The sequence below is a fragment of the Plectropomus leopardus genome, chromosome 11, assembly GCF_026936395.1.
Source record: "Plectropomus leopardus strain MGB_pleo_1.0 chromosome 11, ASM2693639v1, whole genome shotgun sequence".
In the NCBI taxonomy this organism is placed as follows: domain Eukaryota; kingdom Metazoa; phylum Chordata; class Actinopteri; order Perciformes; family Serranidae; genus Plectropomus; species Plectropomus leopardus.
Window position 1 is genome coordinate 19,359,705 of NC_142186.1, and position 19,363 is coordinate 19,379,067.

The window sequence follows — 19,363 nt, forward strand, 5'->3', positions numbered from 1 at the left end:
GTGTGTGTGTGTGTATGTGTGAGAGAGAGAGAGAGAGTGAGAGTAGTGCTGGTGCATCCCATGTACCTGTTTGTGTGCATGGTCGTAGGAGTTGATGTGGTTGTCAAACTCCTGGTGTCTGAGGTACTGCTTGTGACACAGCTCACAGTAGAAAAGAGCCTTCAGATCCTCCACTGAGCAGCCCAAAGCCCTCTCTGCACACTCCTGGAGAAAGAGAGATGGGGAGAACGAGTGAGTGAGTTGGAGGGACAGGGGGAGAGAAATGAGAGAGTCGAGATGGAGGCATAAACAGACAGAGACATAAAGGGTTAGAGGGGCAGAGAGGAGAGGGGGAAGGGGGGGTTGAAAGAATGGCAGATTGTTAGCCATTTAGAACAAATCTGCATCCCAGAGACATCAGCAGTAATAGCCTCTACATGTGCTCTGCATAAAACTGTTAAACTGCTTCCCATTAAAGTGTGCTGCCTTTGCTGCTGCTGCTGGAGGTTGGACAAAGGCACTGAAGCCCTGTGTTCATGGCAACTTGAGCCTGGGGACACATTTAATACAGCCAACGTAATAGAAACCTGCGTATGAACTATAATGGCAAATAGTCTGAGTCTGACTGCAGAGAGAGTGGCAATTGTGGCTGACAGACAGAAAAACTGAGCATCTAAAATGCACAACTTAGTCTTTTGTGCACTAGCAAAAGTGTGCATGTGAAGAAAGTTCCAGACAAACACACACACACACACACACACACACACACACACACACACACACACACACACACACACACACACAAACGTGCCCACGGACAGACAGATACACATGCACTGTGCAAATGGCACATGGACCTCAGGGGATAAATCGCTTGTCTGCATGCTCACATCAGCCAGAGGGCTTTTTATTTTTTATTTTTGGTCCGAGGACATGCACAGTTGTGTACAAAAGATGTGTATGCTTGCTTGTGTATATGTGCTTGTGTGTGTTCGGGTGTGTGTGTGCATTCATGCCATGCTCTGCTTCAGAATGTAATTTCCCTGAGGCAAGGGGCTGCCAATAAACACTATTGAATTCTGTTCTACACTGACATGATGGGAATTTAATTTGAGGTTGTCACTTCTTTCTCTCACTCTCTATCCTCCCTCTGCTTCTTTCTTTCCCTCCGTCCATCTCCTGGCTCTCTCTCTCCCTCTCTCTGCTAGCTCTCATGCTGTCCCAGTCGTTTTTTCCCCTCCCTCCTCCAACTCGTTCTTTTTCTTCCTTTCCTTTATCTCCCCTTTTATCCCCTCTATTTGCCTTTTTCTCTCTGTCTCACTTGTTCCTTTTCTGTTTGGTGAGCCCTGGGTCATGCAGTGACAGAGTCTATTGGCCCCAATTTGCTTCAGTAATATGCCTGCACACAGGAACGGAGGTGAGAGGAAAAGAGAGGGAGGATAGGAATGCAGGCAAGAAGAGAAATGACCCCCGCTTGCCCTCGCAGACATACAGAGGCAGGCACAGACACCTAGCATTATTATTACCACAGAGTCTAGCAATCCCTGTTGTACATGCCGTTGCTTTTCACACATATAAATGCTATATCTGGGTAATGATTAACTACATACACACATACACATACAGAGGGAAAAAAAACTGCCTGTCCTGAGGCTCTTTCCATTTGGCTTTCAGGCAGACAAGGTGAAGAGGACAGGAGGCTGAAGGAGTGAACAGGCTGACACTTCCATACTGAAATCAACAAAAAGGTAACTGATATAATTTATCCTGTGTTGCTCTGTGTACCATGGTATTGATCTACCTCGCAGTCTTAAGTCACAACCAGGAAATCATCCAATCACCCAGCGCGGCCTTCATTTGAGTGCTGCCAGGGGGATGAGATTCATTTGTGCTTATGTAAGATCACATAGGAGCTTTGTATGCACATGCCTTCTCATACTCATTTTACATGTAAACATGTGTATATCTTTTCTGAGTGCTTGCGGTTGTACCCCCTAACCCTTTCTTCTCACCTCTCTGTATTCTGTCAGGGTAATTATTTTGAAGAGGGGAAAATACATAAGGAAAGAGGGGTGTATGTACACAAGAAAGGTGTGAATGCATGAAAGGAGAAATTGCGTGTGTGTGTTAACTCAGGAGCCATTTGGTGATGTTGGATGCTTCCTGACACGCAATTACCAAGTTTCCTGCCGAATACTAAAATCTAACATGTTTGCCTTTAAATATATGCACTTCATACGATTTGTACGCTTCAGTAACCAGCACTGAATGCATAGACACAAACACACACTTACGCATGCACAGTCACACGCAGTCTGTCAACCTGATATACCAGTGCTAAATTAATCTAGACCTCAATTTACCTCACTAACATAAATCTGTTTGCAGAGAAAGCACGGCTGATATCTGCAGACCTGAATGGACAGTGATTGTTTGCATGATTATATGTGTTTGTGCAAGACTGTGAATGTGAATGAGTTTCCATGCTTTTTTTTCTTTTTGCTTATCGGCAATTTGTGGGAGAAGAGCCGTGTTATTCCTCTTCATAGCTGGAATTATGCCACAAATAAGAGTCGTTATGAACCATAACCGGAGTTTTAGGCACACACACGCATGTAATTCAATGTCGAGCTTCTGTGGAAATGAACAAGTCACGCTTAAAATGTTTTACACACGTGGTCCGTCAGCGTTTGAAAATATGTGCACTGGAAAGTAATGATATACAATATATTCATGAAAAACTCCTCAGAAAGACAAAGTCCCTTGAAGAACCTCTGAGAGTTCTGAAGATTGAAGCTGTGGCAGCACCTCTCTGATGCACCCTGTTACTGCCATCGTACCCATTCAAACTTGCCCCTTTGTTGGGTTTTTTTTTGGATATCAGATTTCCATAGCATATAACATCCGAAATGACACCCCTATTAGTAGGAAGGTTGCTGTACAGAGACTTATGGAGATTTCAAATACGTATAACTAAAAGCTTTTCAGAATTCTTCATCTGGTGATCTTGACCTTCAAGACTGCTGATCTGCACAGAAAATCAAAGACACCTTAGATAATATGCTTATCACTGTCATAACTTAACTCTTGCTAACATCTTGACAGTAAGCTGATCGCAGGAGAAACGTCAAGGACAGAGAGAGGCTGCATCTTTTTTGAAATTTGAAATATTTTATAGATAAGCCAGCAACTTTTTTTTTGTTTTTAAATATACTGCCTCTTCCTAAAGAAAGCAATCTACTACTTAGCTGTTCCTCAAAAAAAGCTTTGAGATATAGTAAATGAGATACATATAACACGACTTAAAGGGGCTTTTCACACCAAAATCAAGAATGCATATTTTTCCTCTAACCTGTAGTGCTGTGTGAGTGTTAAAGATGTCAGCTGTAGATATGTCTGACTTCTCTCCAACATAATGGAACTAGGAGGTACTCGGCAACAATGTCTCCTTCCAGAAATCACGACCCGGTTACTCAAGATAACCCACAGGACAATCCTTTTACTGAACTACATCTGCTGACCGAAGCACCTTGAATAGGGAATACTGAATAGAATTACTGAATGGGCCTACCACGCACAGGCCCAGAGGGCCCTAAGTGTAAAGGGGGCCCCTGGCCCACACAGTCTGCTGTGTCCTGATTCATTTACCTTGTCTTTATTAGTTAGTCTGTCTTTGTTTTCACTTGGCCAGCTTATTAGAATGACTGTGTTTCTTGGTTTTTGGGTTTCAATTTAATGTGTTGTGTGTTTTAGGGCTGCATTGGACTTAGAATTGTATATCCTGTCATATATCATGTATCATTTAATGATAAGTTTTGTTTTAATGAAAGTTTTAAAGTTCAAATGGGCTCAATAGGACATTTGATGCAACAGTGGCATTTATGTCCTATAATAGACAACCTAACGGCTAACGACTAGCCGTTGTTAGCAAATGTGCAACAACATTTCTTTCCAACATGGGATATCAAAAACAGCTAGAGACTGTATTGTATTAACTTGCTGTGGGCTGTACATTTAACTCTTCTCCACCTTGCGGGGCTCCCTCTCTCTTTCCCTCTGTGCCGCTGCAGCATGTCCGCAACTGCAAAGAGTGGCATGAAAGGCAAGAACACTCACTCTGTAGAAAAATCTGAAGACCAAAATGTCCCCAGAAGTACACTGCACGTAAAAAAACAACTGCTCGACTTGAAGCAATCTCAGTCGACTGAGAGTTTCCGACTAATGATTTGAGCCTCCGACTTTCAAGAGGCAGCCTCTCCTTCTGTGTTCCTGTACTGCCTTTTCCTCATTTACCCATCTACACACCTGCCCTGCATCAGCCTCATTAGTCCTTCCCTGGTCCTGAGTTTCTCCCTGCCAGCTACACACCTGTCCTGTATTAACCTCGTTAGTCTTTTCCCGCTCCTCAGTTTTTCCCCAGCCAATCAGCTCCCTGCCTGTTCCTCTGCCTCAGCACCTTAGTCCCCACACTTGAGCTTTTCCATCCATTTTTCTCCACCTGAACTTTTGGTGTGATCAGTCTGTTCAGTTGCCTTTTCTTTAGATTAAAGAGCAACCTTTTTGAGTTCCTGTTGCCTGCCATCTCCAGCATTTGAATCCACCTGCTCCACATCTCATGACACTCTGCAAAATGTCACTCACGCTAACACATACCAATCAGGAGATTCAAGCAAGGAGATGCAAAGGAACTGCAAAGAGACGCAAAATAACTACAAAACAAACAAACCAGACACCAAATTACCCCAGAGACACAAAACCATAAATAGATGCATTTTTACTACAAAAAGAGGCATAACAACTACAACTGCAATGTGTGTGGGTCTTGCTGTAGCACAATGATACAGTTGGCTGGTGTAGTTAGGTAGAGGGAAAACAGTTCCTAGATTGAGCTGCTCAGAACAAGGTATGTGGATTATCTTAATTGACCAGGTCATGATTTCTAAAAAGAGACATTGCTGTTGAGTTTTTCAAATGTATTTTTTGGCACTGTGAGCACCAGAAGAGCCATCTAGTTTAATTATATTCAAGAGAAGCCAGACATCACTACAACCAGTATCTCCAAAACATGGAAACTCACACCAAAACAATCTATATTGATAAATAGCACTACAGGTAGGGAGTTAACTTTCTCATTAAAGCAGGGTTAATAGTCAAACATTTTATGCTGACAGTGTTTCAGTGGTTATGAAAAAAACCCAAACAAATATTGTAGAAAACACTAAAGTTTACTTTAATGGTCAGGGTTTGTACAACATTATGTACTTATGTCACTTGAAAATGTTCAGTGTTGTTTAATTTTTGCCTAATTTGTTATGATTTAATCAATTACATTAAATAAATAATTAAAATAGTGTACAGACACTGACTGGCTAAATTGTCACACACGTCTCACTGGTCACTGTCTCGCTGGTTGTAATTAAATATTGAGTAGCATTTTCATGGATGGCTGGACTCATCCTAGAGAGAGAGAGTGAAGGAGGACTAACAGACTGATATTCAGTACAGTCATTCTGACACAGCATTTTGAGAGTATTTTGCCTCCTTGATTTGGTGAAATTTCTATTGAAACAGGATGTTTGGATGGGACATATTGCAGGGAGATATCAAATGTAGGCTTAAACAAATGAGATGTCACTGTGAGAGAAAATAAGAGGAATGAAAACAACCTTATTCAGGCCTCAAAGTGCACCATGACCACCATAAATACACACAAAGTGTGAGATGTAAAAATATAGATAGAGTTGTTTTTTGCACTCTGTCTTTTTCCTCCCTTCCTGCTTTTTTCACGATGTCTAGATAAGTTAATGCGACTAGGTGTGCACAGGGAAGTGGCTAGTACTTCAATACTATTTGCAGAAGAGTGTGAATTTACCTGTCCTCCAACTTATTAAATGTGTTGCCTTGGACATACTGAGAATGAAATTGGTCAGATGTGATAATTGTTATCATCATGGCAATGCAAGTTTTAATTGCAGTCTTGGTTCAGTACGAAATCCAAAACATATCCAAACTAGCAAAAAATAGGCCGAAATAATACTCAGCATGCATAATAAATCCACACAGAGAAAGAGACAGAGAGCCCAGTAGCAGCATAACTGCTCGAAACAGATTCTCTCTGTTCAAATATATAAACTGAAGAGAAAGTTTGACTGTGGGGAGAAACTGTAAAAACTTCTTGAATACGGCTTACTTTGAGGGAAACATTGTTACAGTAATTGCAGTTGCAGAGCTGATACAAGCACAGGCAATAAAAGGTTGCATGCCAATTAGCATTATGACTCTATGAACTCTATAATAATGTATATGTTCATAATAACACTGGTACTTAGTTTCAACTTGCTAATACAGTCTTTACTTCTACATATAATCTAATTTTCAGAACTGCTCCCCTCAATTTTTTAATTTTTTATTAAAATAGTGTAGCTTCTTTCCAGCTCCTTTAATTTATTCTTGTTTCTGTGAAACCTATTTTTATAAAAGTATTGATTCAGTTACTGACAAAACCTAATGAGCGCCAGTCAACTAACTCATAAGATGCTGTCTGTAATTTTCATCTGTATCATCTGCATTTACTATATTTTTAGAAAATATTTCATATTTTGTAACTAACAAAGACATTAAAAAAACGATAAAACTTGAAAAGGGGTGATTAAAAAAAAGTATATTCTCAATAGTGGAGTGTTTCGTTTTAACATAGCAACATTTGGAGCAAGGTCTCTCAAAATATCAAGGCCATCTGCTTTATTTAAAAAACTAAATGCATCTTGGAAAGTGCGGTGAGTGAGGTGCTCTCTCTTACTCTGATACGGGAATTCAGTCTCTTTTCACTCTCAAATTCAGGAGTAACAAACATATGGCCAAAGGATCCATGTGGTGACACCAGCATTATTACACAGGAGTGGAAATGCATGAAAAAATGCACATCATGACAGTGAGCAGTAGACTGAGTGAATGTGGAAAAACTGAGACATGTTGAAATTGCACTTCTTTTTCTTAACCCATTCAGAACCCTATTATTTCACAAACATACACGCACGCACACACACACACACACACACACACACACAGACACACATTTTTTTTGTTCTTGTTTTTTTAGTTGGTTAACGCATATCAATGAAAACTGTGATGTTTTAAAATAAAATAAAAATTAATAATTTGTATTGTAATGGCCATCATGACTCATGACAAAAATCCTCAATTTTTCTCCAGGACACAGTGAAAGATTAATTAATTAAAGATTAATTCTGTGTGCACATAATCAATAGGAATCGATATAAACTGATTGTATCATTAGAAAATCTAATCAGGACAGTATTTGCCTAAACACTATTTCTCTATTCATTTTCTGGTGACACTCAGATCCACTGTCCATTCCAATGATCACAGATTTTTGGATAAATCCTGATTAAAATCTATGAATCTTTCAAATGAGTTTTTGATAAATAAAATCTCATTTTTAATTTAATCACCGTCCAAACACAAATTATATACTTTAAGAATTGGGTGAAGTCAGGTGACAGCAATAATCGATCTAGACATTACGTAATGCAATGTCCAGGAGAGAAGCAAGAGCGACACAGGGACAAACTGTGAACAGGACACATTTAAGAATTCAGAAACTTCTAATTGCTACTGTTCCTTGTGAGAACAATTCAATAAACAATTCATAACTGTTTATCAAGCCCAATTAAGCCTTTAATTATGTTCAGCTATAATTATCACCCTAACTTGGCCACTGTAATGAATAGAAACAAATCCATTTGTGGTAGAAAAAAATAATAATTCAGCAAATCTGTTTGTCTCCAGCTCTGTCCCCCTCACTCAATCTATTTACATGTATCTGCCTCTCTGTTTTCCTCCCTGCCCATCTCCAAAGTGTTCCTGGGTTTCTCTCTGTCAGACACACATGCATTCACACATGCACGAGTGGAGAGACTCTGGCAGTGTGAGAGTCTGGCGCTGCCGTGTTGATTCCTGGCCATTCTTCTGTAGCTAATGACAGCTGACCTGAGGGCTAAGTTGCTTGTTACCGTAATGACCTGTAGATCTCGGTGGCAGATACACACACACATACACGAACACAGACTGCCAAACAGGATAGCTGAGTGTTAATGAGCTGATATTTGCAGCCTTAATGCATCTCCCTTGACTGCCTTTAATATGCCTCTATGGCCAGTGCCCACCCATTTATTCATTTGATGTGTGTGTATGCATCTGCAAGTACGTACCAGCCTGTGTTTTTGTCTATGTGAAACCATCTGATAATGGAGTGTCTGTGTGTGTGTGTGTGTGTGTGTGTGTCTGTGTGTGTATCTTTCTTTGCTTCAGATCATGAAAGCCAGTTAGAAGTATGGCCAAAGCAAATACATAGAGCAGCCTCTGCCAAAACCGCAGATGTGTTGACCATAGATAGTTTACTAAACGCCAAAAGGACAGATGTGTTAGTAGCAGCGAACTACGTCATCTAACACACTGCCAGCAACCAAATCAGTGAAGGAGACAGTAGACAGGCTAAAATTACTCACAATGCAGGATAACCACCACATACACAGACAAGTACAAAATGTATTCCAGTAATCCAGAGTCAGGTGTGTTGTGACTCATGTTTCTGTGTAACCTCCGTGCTATCTTAAGCACCGGCCTCTACACTGTGAATCACCAGCATTTGTCTAAGTCACTTTCTTTGTGTCTTGCTCAAAAAAATAACCAAATGTTCCATCTGCCTCTGACCTTTTAAGTTGAGCAGCATGCAAGACAAACAAACTCAATGAATAAATGATGAAGAGATTATATTTGCTAATTTGCCCTGTGCCCTATGTTGTCTCGTTGAAATAAGGAGTGCTTTTCCCTGGATTTGATACTTAAACTGAGTCTTTGGAACGGACGTTTTGTTTACATTTAATCTGTTTTTCCACTTTCCATTTTACCATATAATCATAATAGGTAAGGCAGAGGCCGAGATATTCCGACTTTTAGTCCCTGGATCCTACGTTTCCCATAATGCAACCTAATAACGTCTTTTGTTGCATTCACATGCTCCTTGGATGGTCCTATTTCTCCAGCTGGGTAGTTATTCTTCTGATGTTGGTCATTCATAAGCTTTAAGTCATAATAACAACATGGAAACTACAAAGAAGATGTGTTGTATTTCATTACCTAGATTTTGTTTCAGACTTGTTCCGGCATCAGTACGTCCTTAAAGCTACTTAAATACTGCTTCATCTGATTGCTTATTAACTTTAATAACTAATCTAAGTCACTCTAAACTCTACAAATTACATGTGAGCAAAAATTTGACATGAAATTCGTTAATTCATAAAAAGTTTATCATTGAACATTTACATTCATCGGTCATGTTTCTGCATGATTCTGTTGATTCTGTATGGCATCCACTCAGCAATTTGTGTGCCAAAATTTTTACTGACTTTCTGAGTGGTTGTTCTGACTTGACAGGGTGTTCACATGGATTTTCTCAGTCTTGGACAAATTTTTCTAATTATTCCAAGACCACATGAATGCAGGGTATGTTCCCATGTCTTCTTCTGGTTGGAATTCCTTTGGTGTTCATGATGGAGGAGGTAATCTACACTGGTAGTTTTACATTTGAAAAATATCAGTGTTTTTCTAACACTGCGAGTTGCAAAGTGGTGGCCAATGTGAAAAGTGAAACAGTGAAAACGTTAGAGCCAGTGTTTGGTTTGTCTGTTGTTTGGGCTACTTTAGAAACATGGCGGTGCAATTTGGCGATATTTGTGTATGAGGATCTGCTTATATAAACAGCTCTAAGGTCATGAAAACACAAGACTGTTATTTTCAGGTGATTATACACCACAGAATACATACTTGTTATATTACATACAATTTCTGTGAATACAGCTTTCCTAGAGTCACTGAAGACATTATACAATAACCCGGTTGTCATTGTTTTATCTGTTTATGCCAAAGCATGTTACTGCCTAAATACTTGGCTGCACAATAAGTGCTGCTGTCACACTGTTACATTACTGTGTTACAGTTGAACTATTCAAAATAATTTGCTCTGAAAACATCTGTAGGCATCTAAACTGCTGACAGATGTTAAGACTTAAACTTGTTAAAGAAGAAAACTACAGGATAGTGCCCTGAGTCTATAATATGTGACATATCAAATCCAAATATAACGCATGGGGAAGAATAAAGAGATGAGGGTGTTCAAAAGCCTCAAAATAACTACTATACTGCTTTAGTCTGGGGCAACAGCAGGAAGCTTGTGGCATGAACAAATCGCACCGGTCTCCTGTTTGAGTCATAAATCTGTGATTAGTCACAAGGCCTGACTGAACGATCACTCAGCGGGCGATCAAAATTTAATTCTCAGTCCATCACAATGCAAGGCCAGAGAGCCCCTGTGCTGATCTGTCCACCCTCACCGCCTTCATTCTCTCTATCTCCTTCTTATTCAACAGGGCTTCCTTGTTTTTGCAGGGTTACTCATGCGCTGTATCATTGATCACTCCTTTTCGGTGCCACATTTAAAATGTTTCACGTCCTCCCCCCGCTCTCTCAATCTTCCTGTGTTCGTGTCATCCTGAATACATTGTGAGCTCAGCCTCTGGCTCGTGCAGGACAAGTTAAACTGATTCACTGGGGCAGAGCATGGCTTTTAGACAAAAAAAGCAGAGGACATCTTAAAACATTTTCTCCACTTGAACAAACATGACCCATAGTTTCTTTCCAGCTGTTTTGTGGATAAAATTTGTGTTGGGTGGGATCAAGGCAGAAGCACAAATGCATGAAAGCGTGCATGCAAATTCCTAAAATACCCTGCCGTTCTACAAACTGTGTTCCCCCTGTGTCTTTTAATGTATTTTTATGATCCTACCACTCACTCACTGTGTTCTTCAGGGACTTGCATTTGTTTCTCTAAAAGACGAAGGTTTCCCTTTTTCTTTCTTGTTATCTCAGTTCAGATTAAGGAAAACATCATAAACCAATTACAGGGAGACAAAGGATGGTATATACAGTATAGAAAGGTAAACTTTTGACACTTAAATGTCTTCTTATATCTACAACCAATATAAGTACACTTTGTGTAAAGAGTCTGTTTTTCTTGCACCTCTTGTTTTCCTCTCTGATGCTCTCTCCGCAGCTGCTCTCAGGGGTGAAAATGACATAAGAACAGCCTTGAATGGCTGGATGGGTGAGATCTGATCATCTCTTATCCTTTCAACTTCTCTTCTTTTCATTTAGTTCAGACATTATTTTTTCTATTCTAGCCTTAAATTGTATTTCTTTTTGACTTTCTCTCAGGTCCTCTCTCATATCTGTTTTCCTCTCTCATGCATTAAAAGCCCTTGTCAGGTATATGTCCCTCCATCTGTGTGCCTATCAGGCTTCTCTCCTCTTGCTAAATGTCATCTCTAATATTAAATGCTTTCCTCTCCCAGCTGGCAGAAAAATGGAATTATATGGACCATACACTCTTGACATTTAAATTACAGACACAATTGAAAACCCTGCATGGATAAATGGATATACAGTGTAGTTAAGTTTACTTGCGTTCGCGCGCACGCGTGCATGCACGCACACACACACACACACACACACGCGCGCGCCTGTTATTTCCAAAGCTGCTCTGTTTTTCTGTGTGCCGTATTTTGCAAGTAACCTCCATCAGCCCTGGATTTTCTGGCACCTGTTGTGTGGCTTTTGAAAGCCTGGTCAAGCTCCACCCACTGCGCTCTTTCTTAACCACTGCTACCTGTGGCAGAAGCCTTGTTATCAGCATGTCTGACGCCAGGGGCTACAGCCCTAGCTGCAGTTTTTGACACCCTGGGAGTGAGCTCAGGCTACACTAAAACAAAAATGGTAGTAGTCTCTTTTGGTAATTAATTTCTGCATTCATGACAACTGTACAGTGGGTTAATTTTTTGTTTAATTCACACATTTAAATTCGTCCAAATAGTCTCCTTGGGTCACTTTTGGCTTGAAAAAACTAAGATGATGACCACTAATATTCCAGACTTGAGGCTTTAAAGAAGATTCCAAAAACCAACGAGTGACACCATAGTGGCTACATCCATTATTTTTATACAGTTTATGGTCATTACATACCAAATACACACCATGTGCTGTGTCTGTCTGTCCAAATGAGGCGGCTGATTGACTGCCTCAAAGAGGATTGTGTCTATCTGTTCAAGTGATCAAGCTGTGACTGCAATCTGTCAGAGTGTTGATACAGATTAGAGTAAAAGACAAGTTAAGAAGACGAAGGTAATCAGTTTGGGAAGTGACAGATTTAAAGAACAGGATTAATACGATCGCAGATTACACGCTGCACTCTTAATGTTCAGCTAAGTCTCGCCAACTCAGAAACTTACAGATGAGGGGGAGCGAGGACGGCTAAGGGAGAACGGTGGATTTCTGCTGTCAGAGAATTGAGGAATGATTGCTGTCTTTCAGGCATTTATGATTGCGGGTACGTTTGAAGCTTTGAAACACGGGTGAGTGTTTCTGTGTGTGTGTGTGTTCACTTTGTGTGTTGCTTTGGTGCTATCAGGGGATAACATGAGTGTGTCCAATAAGAGTGTGATCTTTTCTCAAGCACATTAAAGTATGAGTGCATGGTGCATGATACAACAGACAAGAACGCTGGAATGAACAGATCGGTACAGCACCATCACACTTGTACACACGCAAACTCACTGAACTTGGTTTGCGCCACGCGTCAGTCCGACTTTGTTAAAGCTGGTTTTGCTGTACTCAAAGATTGTGTAGCAGTTAAGACCCTGTGCCGGCCGGGGATTGAAATCCCGCCAGGACTCTGCTTTCAACATCCTGCTCTGCCTCCTTCCATCTCTCTGCTCCACACATCTCCTACTTTCTCAGTGTGTCCTCGCTATCGTTACCAACTTCTATCCAGCCCTCTGTATGGCTGCATTAGTATGTATGGCCGTGTAGCTTGGGGTTTAGAGGTTTATGTCTCCTAATAGACAGAGATTTGTCCTGTCACACCAACACCCACATACAGCTTAAAGAGAGAGAGACAGAGAGAAAACGACTCCCTCCGCTCTGCGTGCGGAGGGGAGAGAAAGAACATTTATGTTGCCGTCTTATCTCCAGAGAGAAAGGTTCCATTTCTGTACAGACAAATTATAAAGCATTCATTTGTGGCTTTCTCTTCTTTTCTCCCACGCTTTCCATCTTCGTCTTTCCCCCTCTCCAGCTCTCTAGCTGCCTCTCTCTACCCCTTTCTCTCTCTCTTTCACTCGCCGTGATTGGATTAAGACCAAAGAAGCAGAGTGAGGAGATGAAGAAGGGATGAGAGCTTATTAAGCATGTGAGAGGTGAGATGACATAAGGCTGTACGGGAAGAGATTGAGGGAGAGGTGTGCGTGACTGTGTGTGTGTGGGGGTATGTGTGTACGGCACATTTCTGTATTTATCCTCGCAGAAGGTAGGGTGAGAAGAGGGAGGAAGTGAAGCATTTAGCTGTGGAGCACTTTAATCAAGGGGCGAGCAATCCTGCATGACCCACTCTGTCATCCATTATTGATGCCTGCCTCAGCCAGGCTGATGAATCATTAAGCCACTCATCAGGCCTGGGAATTCTGCCTCCTCCTCGGCCGATGACACTCATTTACATAAATCACACGCTGCTATTTTTCACACGCTCACACATAAACACAAACACACACCCACATGCAATCACACATACAAAGTTCATAGATTTTGGCTCATTTTGTGAAGTGCATGGCTCACACTTTTTTCAAGCCTTTTCAAAAACATAAATTTCTGTCATACCTGGGAGTTAACTCAAGCTTTAACTCGAGAATTTAGAATGGGGCTTATACTCTTCATGACAAGCACTCTGCAGCTGCAACACCTGCACACTCAGAGATGAGAGACAATATGTTGTGCATCACCAGGACCTCACATTATGCCTGTTTTCCTTTACCAGACAGACGTGTTTTGCATATGCAATCCGAGAAATCACTCACACTATCGCATAGCTAACTTTTCATGTGGAGAGAAGAGAAACAGGAGGAATGACAGAGAGAGAAACAAAAAAAGGCAGAGAGAAGGAGATCTTACAGAGTTTGTGTTTACAGTACTTCTTGCCTCTGGGTTTTATGGCAGAGGAAAAGTGGAGAATCTTAGGGAAATTGATGAATACCCATTCGATGCAGGCACACATGTACTCACACAATCCACCCACATGTTTTTTCTCATCTTTGTGGGGTTTCCCTTCTTCTCCTCTCCTCCCCTCCCCTGCTGCTGTTTCCATGTCTTCCCATTCAGTGTTGTGACTAATCCCGTACCACAGGGTAAGAATATACCTCACAGCAAGGGTAACAGGGCCCCATAGCAGACACATGCAGCAACAAACATACAAACACAAACGCACAGGAAATGGGCATCCTGCCCATATCAAGGAGGTAGCCAAGGCCTGGTGGCTGGTAGCTGGAGGCTGCTTGCAGACCACTGTGATCCTGCCATCCTGGCAGCGCGCAGCCAGGACATTTCTGCACAGCGCTAAGCTGAGCGCCTGGCATCTTCAATCTGCTAAACACAGGAATGCTGCTGCTCATGATAATTGCGGTGGGTTGTTCTCTGCATCTCGGCTGATGTGAGGGCTGGTTGAAGCAAACGGCATGAATTATTAGTGTCTGCATCAGGGCTTGCACTGCTGGTGGAGATAAGTCTGATATAATTTGATGCATTGTTACTGATGCATGACTGACCCAGCGCTATCAAAATGTCCTAGTAGGTCCTATCTGCTTTGATAAATAAACATGAGAGCACACCAGGATGAACACCCATGCAAGCACGCATATTGTTATTATAATACTACATGCATTTTTTTGCCCCACTTATGCTCTTGGTGTTTTTTTGTCTATCTTTCTGTATGTGTGCAGTGTACAAGGGCATTCTACTGTATAATAAGTGTGCTCATACCAGCAGAGATATAATAGGGTAGTAGTTCAATAATACCCTTTTTATCTCTATGAATCCTTGACCGTAACATTGACCTTTTTCATCACTTATTTTTTCCCTGAGCCACCTGTCAGAGGTCAGAGGGAAAAGGTTGCGGGTAAGAGGCTGCGGCTGAGACAGCAGAAACGTGACAGCCTCGCTTTAAGATTAAGCAAAGCCCTAGTGACAAAAAATGCTTGCAATCAAATGATATCAGAGCCTAGACTGTAAAATAAAGATGGATGACATGACAGCTCCCCAGAAGTGAATCCAAAACATTTGATTGTGCCCTGGTGGCTGGCTGCAGTATAGGTCATAAACCCCACCCCCTCATGATAGTGGATGAGACAAAGCCCGAACTAAAAGATAAAAACACTATAAGAGTAAAGAAGACAAATTTTCCATAAAGATTGATAGTTCATATCATGCTGATGTTTGTTCAAGGGTTTTTTTTTCAAATAAATTTGTTTTTAATTACTTATTTGATGCAATAATATTTGTGTCCTTGGGATCAATGGTGCTGCTCACAATTTGTCAGACGGGTGTATTGGCGAGAACTTGATACTGTGAAGATCGCTGCTGTATTGCCTCTGGCTCCAGATGAAGTCACCAGCACAAAATGGCAGCGTAATATTTCTGCTTCATTTTTGCACAGTGGGAATAAGTGGAGATGTGTTGTCTATCGTTAAATGCAGTCTATGTATCAGATCAAAGTATTGACTGAATGAGATTCTGAAAGTTCCTAAATGCACTGAAGTCACAGAATTATTGTTGCATCAAACATCCTCATGACAGCAATCCATCCCCATTTTCGAGACAGCAGACATCCAAATGAAAACACACAAAAATTTCAATGTATACACATGTTATGTAATTGGTTTTAAATCATAATTTCAGTCTCTCAGTTCTTCTAATTTCAACTATGACTTAAAGCAGTCTGTGTAAGTGCATTGGTGCACTCAGCAGTGCACTATGCACCAGAACAGCCTATTCTGTGCAAGGCACAGCAATGCAAAACATGAAAGCCTTGATCTTATGTCAACGATTTCAGGGAAGTGAAACTTGTTCATATGCATTAAAATTCCTCTGCCACTTTGATCTATAAATGCAACGTGCCTGCTCGACTTCTTTCAGTCGCAGTTATTTTTATAAATCGGCCTTATGCACATGAAAAGTGGAAAAAAAATATAATCTGAACATCAAGCTGAGGATGAAATCCAAGTTGCTTTATTCAGAAGGAGGCGCCTCAGTCTCTCTGTAAGGCTGGGAGTAATTCCTGGGCTTCTGCTCAACCATGAGGTGCTGGTTCGCAGCCTCTCTTTCAGTGAGTCATCTCTCCTCCAGAGAAGAGATAATTAATTTGTCTGAGTTGCTCTTAACCCCGGCCCGGTGTGTCAGTGGAGGAGACACATGCGGGCATTCAAGCACACAGGTGCAAATATGTGTAACGTGCACACCCACATGTGCATGCTGGTGCATATGCACGCTGATATAATAGAGCTATAATTGTATCCCCACATCTGCTCCTGCAGAACAAGCGTGGAAGCTTGAATCCAGGTAGAGCAGCAGAATAAGAAGCAGAGTCAGAGAGTAAAATGGAGGTTATTGAAGAACAGAAATACTGACCTGCAAATAAAGCACACCCTCACTTTTCTTTCATTCCTTCAAGGATTTTCAAGCAAAATTGCAACTGCAATATTACTCCCATCGCCTACACACACAAACTCCCATATAGGCGCACTGTACACACATATGCACACAAACCCTCACACACACAGATTTAAAAGGCCTAAACAGTTGAACCATTGACCTGGTAAAAAATGAATGGGCTGCAGTGATGAGACAAAAAGCAATAGCAGAGGGAGATAAAAGAAGTGTCAGGGAGAGGGGATGAGAGCAAAGGTATCGCCTAGAGAAATGGATGGAGGAAGAGACAGACAGGCAGTGGCAAATGAGAGTTTAAAAAAAAGAAAAGAAAAAAGGCAGAGACGGAGCAGAGTCAAGGCGAATAAAAGAGGATTAGACCAAACCTTGAATGAGACATGACGTGCTAATGACTATGAAGCAAAACCTCTTTCATCTTTTCATCTCTCACCTGCCATCTTGCTATGCATGTTTTTTTTTATCGGGCAGTGATACTTGTTTGATAACTATGATTTGAAGGCTTTTGTGCATATGATTTTGTTTTGAGTGTTTCTACCTGTGCTGCTGTTCCAGATGGTTTATCAAACATCGTGTAATTATCAAACACTCACTAATTGTATGTGAGCCTGTGTGTGTTTATGTGCTGGTGTGTCTCCAGGTAATTATCTGATGCTGCGATCACTAATGACCACACAGACAAACATCTGTCCCAAGGTAATATACAAAATGAGAGGTTGGCCATCTGTTGTGTCCGCACTCCTGTGTCACTTGCAACATACTGTTCTTCTAATACCAGACTGTGCACTTTACAGATGTTTGCAAACCTCAAGATGAAAATGTTAAATCAACAGAAGCAGACAAACTATTACCAAACACTCTCAGCCCACACTATATCCTCCAAACGTGCTCACACGCTCCCACACAGAGCTCACACAGGTCAGCATGGCAACACAGACATCCATACAACAGATTTTAACTCTCAGAAAATCAGACTCAAACACAAATGTTTCCATTAAACCAGCATCTCTAACATGACAGAAATTGTAGTCCGAAAGAAAGGTTGTAAATGTTTGCAAACACAAGTCTTTTATGTGATTGATGAAATTGTTTTTTCATAGGTCGTCCAATTCATGCGAGTCAGGGTTGTGTGTGTGTGTGTTTGGGTTTGTTGAGGCAGCAGGTCAAAGGCACACAAATAAAGAGCGAGTCAGTCGTCAGTAAATTGAATAAAGATCATCTCCATCTCAGAGGTGAACAAGCACTACAAAGCCAGTGAGCACACGCGAGCAGACGCACAAAGATACCTATACATAGACAGAGATGAATGCGCTTGTACATCTTGCGCCTCCCTCTTTTTCTCCATCATTCCCGAGGGTGTGTTGTGCTGCTGTTGAGAGACTGGCAGGTTATGTCACCTCAAACAGAGGGTTCATTTACAAGTTACACAATGCAGCACAAACAAACAGGGAGGAAACTTGCTGGGTAAAAGAAAAAGAAACGGAGGTGGAGAGGAGTAAAAGAAAAACAATCAAAGAAAGCTGAGAATAGGTTTGGAGTCAGAAAATACTGAGGCGATGGAGTAAAAACATCCTCTGGGGAATCATCCTGGTTATCAAGTAGAGGTTATTATGCTATGAAGCACTAATGAATTCATTAGCTAAATGAAATGTCAATAAAGGCTTGAGAGAGTGTTAAAATCGATGCCAACCGTCTGACTCTCCCCCTCTACCCTCCTCTTTCTCGTCATCCTATCGCACCCATCTGTCCCAATTATCCACCTTTCTCTCCAACACACACTCCCGCACACACTCTCTCTGGAGTGTTGAGTGTAAGCTGTGATGGAGGACATTAGCGGTGATCAGTGGGAGCACTTTGCAGTGGTCAGCAGGAATGGTCCAGTCATACAGGACTTTAGTATTCAGCAGCACTCACCTGCTCACTCTCAAACTGCTCCACTAGGGCCTGATGGCTGAGTTGCTCTGTGTGTGTGTGTGTGTGTGTGTGTGTGTGTGTGTGTGTGTGTGTGTGTTTGCGTGCATTAACATCACACTCTCTGAATGTGAGCGACTGCAGCATTAGGGGCCCTGACTTTGAAATAGCTCTTTCTGATGAGACTCAACAGCTCTATAGCTGCTTTAAAGCTCATACTGCGCAAACACCTTTTTATCTTAAACTCACATTTAACTAATCTCTTTCTTTCTGACATTTGTCGAACTTCATAAATGTCAAGATGTTATTACCAGCTTGATCATCTTCGGGGAGTTCTTTGATACTGAGCCTGTATCACTTAATATTATGATCATCATTAACACTGCACAGAGATTCCTGGGTATCGTGTTTACGCCCATGAGCAAACTGGCACGCCAAATGGCGAGCCAGTTGGCTCGTCTCACCTCTGTCCCCTCATGATGGCTTAATATCTGCAGCTAAGTACTCGGCTCCCTCCGAACACGGCCGTGTTTTTGTGCCGCTAAATACTTGTTTCAAGATAATTGTTCAGGGCATATGTCTAAATGCCACCTCATTTACATAAACACTGTTCAGCTCCCTGCGGAATCAATGAAAACACAAGGGTGCAAACGCAGAGTCACATCCACACGCACACACACCACAGCACATTCACACTCACTTTGACGCTGTGCTGTATAGCCAACAATTCATCTGTTTTCTGCAATAGTAGTGAAATATACATCAAAGTGGACGTCAGTGGATGAGCAGCTAAGTATGCACACACAAAGCTATAATACTGTAGAAGGGGAGGGGATCTTAAAGGAAATATTGG

At 41.4% G+C, this 19,363-nt stretch overlaps 1 protein-coding gene and 1 long non-coding RNA gene across 2 annotated transcripts in view; one reads left to right on the forward strand and one right to left on the reverse strand.

Moving 5' to 3' along the window:
• The window catches only part of znf804b (zinc finger protein 804B), a 35,948-nt gene that overhangs the window by 11,725 nt on the left and 4,860 nt on the right, over positions 1-19,363 (reverse strand). The window contains exon 3 of the mRNA XM_042490813.2: positions 67-204. Coding sequence (XP_042346747.2) covers positions 67-204 — 138 coding nt within the window. The remainder of the gene's footprint in view (positions 1-66; positions 205-19,363) is intronic.
• Positions 1-19,363, forward strand: part of LOC148188246 (uncharacterized) — a 44,389-nt gene that overhangs the window by 5,808 nt on the left and 19,218 nt on the right. Inside the window, exon 2 of the long non-coding RNA XR_015777905.1 lies at positions 1,654-1,727. This is a non-coding gene — a long non-coding RNA (uncharacterized LOC148188246). The remainder of the gene's footprint in view (positions 1-1,653; positions 1,728-19,363) is intronic.